A 4472-nucleotide genomic window follows, 5' to 3' on the forward strand; every position below is an offset into this window, starting at 1 on the left:
CACTAGGAGAAGATACTGCGATCACTGTGTGCAGCACAGGTGAAATATTATGGCTGTTATAGGACTGTTTTAGGGAACTCTGGTGGTCTGGTAGCAAGAAGCTGCATCACAGTCCTGAAGGCATGTGGTTCGAGGCCACCAGCTGCTCTGCAGAAGCATGGACAATCTCCTCCATGTGATAAACTGCCTCTGAAAACCCACCGGAGGGTCAGCTATGGGTACCTTGCAGTTCAGTCAGACACATAACAACAAAGTATGTTTAGGTCCAAAAATGAGTGTATTTTATACTTAGTTCTCTTTCTCTTTTTTAATTGAATCAGATTGAACGAGAAGCAATTATTTTAGATAATCTTCAGGAAGAACTGCCTGAAATGTCCAAAGTCAAAGAAGCAGCCAGCATAGAGGAACTGTCTGACTGGCTAGACTGCTTAAGCCAGTATGAAGAGGGTGCAGAGCAGCAGCAGCTGATACTCGGCCTGCTGTCTTGTCGCATCAGAAGTGTCCAAAATGCACCTGAAGACACGGAGGCCATGCAGACGGTACCAGCATTCCAAGAGATTGCATCTATGCAGGAGCGATGCACCAGGTAAGACTCAGTTATGAAGATGATAAGGAAACGTGTGATAACACAGACTCATTTAACATCTTGGAAAACAGTGAGTTTAGAGACCAGTGACCAGTCTATAGAGAACTGAGCTGATAACCAAAGGCAATGTCTTGTTGGTGGTTCAGATCCCCCAGTGGCAACTTAAAATAAAGGTGGACAGTCTCCTCCCATGCAATTTAAAACCTTCTGAAAATCCTTTAGAGGCCAACAACAATGAGTGAGTTCTGACAAGTGGCAATCAGTGAGTGAATAACCAATGGCAGAACAGAATTGAGTTGATACAACATTCATTGGTATAAAACCTCAGTTGATATAAAAGTTCAGTTAGTATAAAACCACAGGAAAGTCCAGCCTTTGGATTAGTCAAACAATCTGCAGCCTATACCTCCGAGTTCCTGATTGTATGGAAAGATTACCAACCAAAGTGCAAACAAGCTCAAGTTCACTGCCCTGTCCTAGTATTGTTAAGGGTGAACATCCTTCAGATTATTTTAGAAATGCTTACTGTTTTTCTAGTTAAAACCTCACTGGCATCAAGTTGCTTCTGACACATAGCAACTCCCTAGCTGGTTTCCAAGGCTGTAAATTGCCAACAAAAGAAGACTGCCCTTTCTTTTCTCACGGAGTTATCGGTGAATCCAAACCCCCAGAGCCACACAGTGTTTAGGGTAACATCGCATCTCACCATGGACTACACTGCCACAGCTCCCTGTGGTTTTGTAATTAAACAATGTGTATCCATTGTCAAAAATTGAGACAATGTGGAAAACTATAAAGATCAGTATGACTCAGCAACTCCTGCTGTCAGTGCTCTTCCTGCAGCTCTTCTCTTCTTTTTCTCTGTGTTTATGTTTTTGAGCAAATTAAGATCATGCTGTTTCCATGATGTTTTATTGTGCAGTCATCTATCACTATATGATGTACATTGATGCTAACATGATGTTTTATTGTGCAGAGACATTTTCACTATGTGATGTACATTTTCTTTCTTCATAGGATAGTCTTATAAAATGTTGCTGTGTTTGGAAACAGGAGTGGCATCCACTTCCCAGACAGCATGCCTCTGGAAACTCCGTGAACTTTGATAAATGGCGATGGTTGTGGAAGGGCTTCAGGCCTTTTGTTCATAGGGTCGCTATAAGTTGTGCTCGACTCAACAGCAATCAACAACAACAACAAATATGGCATAATCTGTTGACCTAATCCCCTAATGTGGGTTTTTTGCATTATTTGTAATTTTTTAAAGTTTCATTAAAACTTTGCAGTAGCTACTCTGTATCTGTGATTGTTTCAAAGATGCTCCACAGACTCATTTAGTCAAATGATATAATACTTTAATGACTAGAGAGATTTACCAGATCAGATCAAATAGCTCCAAAGAAAGGATTTATTCATTTAATATCACAGCAGCACATGAGAGTAAAGAAACATCAACTTTCAAATCTGGTGACTACATCTGTAGCAAATGAGATCAGGTCAAGATGATAAAACAGCTGGACTGAGGGTGGCTAGTGAAGTCCTCTGTCTTCTCCAGGCCCACGTAGAGTTCATTTTACATCTCCAAGTGAGCTGACCTCAAAAGATAGTTTGAGATTAAAAATGGAGGGCAGAAAGGGATGTAAAGTGAGAAGAGGATTTGCAGCTGAAAAATATGAAATTTTTTGGTTGGATGATAGTCTTTATATGTTTGCATACATATAAAAATCATTAAATTTTTTTTTTTATTAGGAAAAACTCTCCTTGGGCTTTGAAGAATTTTGTTAATTGTTGAAAAAAAACTTTATAGAAGAGTGAGATCCGTGGTTAAAAATAATAATTGTTTTAGTAATTCAATTAATAATTTTTAATTCAATATATTGTAGGCTTTTTGAGAAAGCTCAAAAAAGTAAGGAATTGGTGCAGAATGAAATCCAAGAAAGACATTCCTACAGAAAAGAATTAATAGCTTTGAAGATTTTGTTCCAACGGACCCTGACTTCTTTGCAGACTATGGAATTACAAGATCACCCAGAAAAGACAGAACAGTTCTCCGTAAGTGAGAGATGAACTAGTGATGCAGAGTCAGTCTTGTATCAGCATCTTGGATCAGCAGTAGTGCCCGACTAAAGGGAGGGGTGTGGTCTGTAGAAAGAGGGAAGTGTGGCCAGAGCCCCTGTGGCAGCCTGTGGGTAGAGCCATTGAAGGTCACTGCGGTGGTGGAGGAGACAACAGTGCTCAGGCCAGATTGGGAAGGACGGTCAATCTGTTTAACCATGTTTCCATTCTGACAGTTGTGTTTGATGAACTGGGACCACAGCCCACTCAGTTGGCATAATAGGCAATGCCTCTTAATAAGTTGCAGTGTGTTAAAACTCTCAAAAGAGTTGTGCACACACTAAGGTTCATGTGCAAACTCATTTTTTTAGATTGATCAGATTTTGTTCCAGTCCTGTGAATAATACCCAAAATGGATATTTGGAAGTCTATTCAAAGTCACATAGTCTGGGGGTCTGGAGGGTCAGATACTCTTGTTTATTAGAGCTTTTGATCCCTAAGCGTTGAAAAAAGTAAACTTACAGAGACAGTCTTCATGGAAAGCCGTCTTAGTTCTGAGTGAAATCTTTTACTGTGGGACTAAGTCTAGCTAAAACAGCATCACACTTCACGTCTGTCTCAATAGCATTGTTGTTTAACTTTCCCTCTATGGATTTGCTCCCTGTTGAGGATTAACAAAAGGAAAATGGTGACACATCACAGAGTCATTTAAAATTGTAATCATTCATCAGTACAATGACTCACTCCATTAACACAAACGATACTACCGAACAGCTACTGTGGATAGAAAAAACAAACCCCAACTATAGTAAAGTCAAGAAGTACTTTTCCACTTGATCTTTGGGAAACTTTCCCCAACAAATGAGTCTCTCCTTTATAATTACTGAGAGAGAACGTAGATCAGATTTTGTTTCTAGGCCACAACCAATAGACTTTTTGTTCAGCTTTCTTTTATCTCCTAAAACCAACATTCTTTGCATGGAACTGGAACCCTCCCTTTCGAAAAGAAGTGGAGCTCCGCTGGGCTGTCTAATTACATGAAAGCAGACACTTCTGCTTCAAACATAGGGCTTTTAGTGGCCTTGAAGCATTGTAATGATAATGTAGAAAGAGGCAGAAATGGCAACAAGTTAATAACAAATAACAACAAAAAAACTTTTTAAAACATTTTACTGCTTGTAGCTTTTTCAGATCAGGACTACAATTTGATACCTTAAATCAGTGAGCTACTTTAGAAGTAGGGGATGTTGTAATGTCTTTCTACAACAATGCTTTGACACTCTGAAGAGATATCAAGTTTAATTCTTACAAATTAGAAGGTATCATCTGAGTAAACTGAGTATCTCTCAGACTTAGTCAGCATGTGTCAATTGTGAAGTTTCACGATGCAGAGTTTGGCCATTTAAATCATAGGCTGGGCTAGAAAGCAGTTTTCTGTTTTAGAGTTAATTTCCACCCCTTGTTCTGTGAGTATTAAAACTTCTCTTGTGTTTTAGGAGCTTCAAAACAGCCTTAAGAAACAGAAGCGAACTTTTGAAGATATAATGGAAAAACTACGAATCAAGTATTCTGAGATGTACACCATAGTCCCTGCAGAGCTTGAATGCCAGATGGAAGAATGCCGAAAAGCCTTAGAAGACATAGATGAGAAGGTAATAATGTCCATGCTTCTATTGTTATATTTGAAGTTAAATGCATAGAGAAGAACAAAATGATCTTAACACATTTTCTTTTTTTTTCTGATTTCAGTTATGGCTATATCCAGGTTTGTTAAATTACATTTCTGTGTAATGAATATTGCGATGACGTTGCAATTAATGACATTAAATAA

General features: G+C 38.8%; 1 protein-coding gene across 1 annotated transcript in view; it reads left to right on the forward strand.

The window, feature by feature from the left end:
- Nucleotides 1–4472, forward strand: part of SYNE2 (spectrin repeat containing, nuclear envelope 2) — a 342029-nt gene that overhangs the window by 163965 nt on the left and 173592 nt on the right. Inside the window, exons 51-53 of the mRNA XM_006891797.1 lie at nt 321–586; nt 2470–2638; nt 4138–4293. Coding sequence (XP_006891859.1) covers nt 321–586; nt 2470–2638; nt 4138–4293 — 591 coding nt within the window. The remainder of the gene's footprint in view (nt 1–320; nt 587–2469; nt 2639–4137; nt 4294–4472) is intronic.

Source organism: Elephantulus edwardii, unplaced genomic scaffold (genome assembly GCF_000299155.1).
Source record: "Elephantulus edwardii isolate Elephantulus edwardi_28Jun2011 unplaced genomic scaffold, EleEdw1.0 scaffold00104, whole genome shotgun sequence".
Classification (NCBI taxonomy): Eukaryota; Metazoa; Chordata; class Mammalia; order Macroscelidea; family Macroscelididae; genus Elephantulus; species Elephantulus edwardii.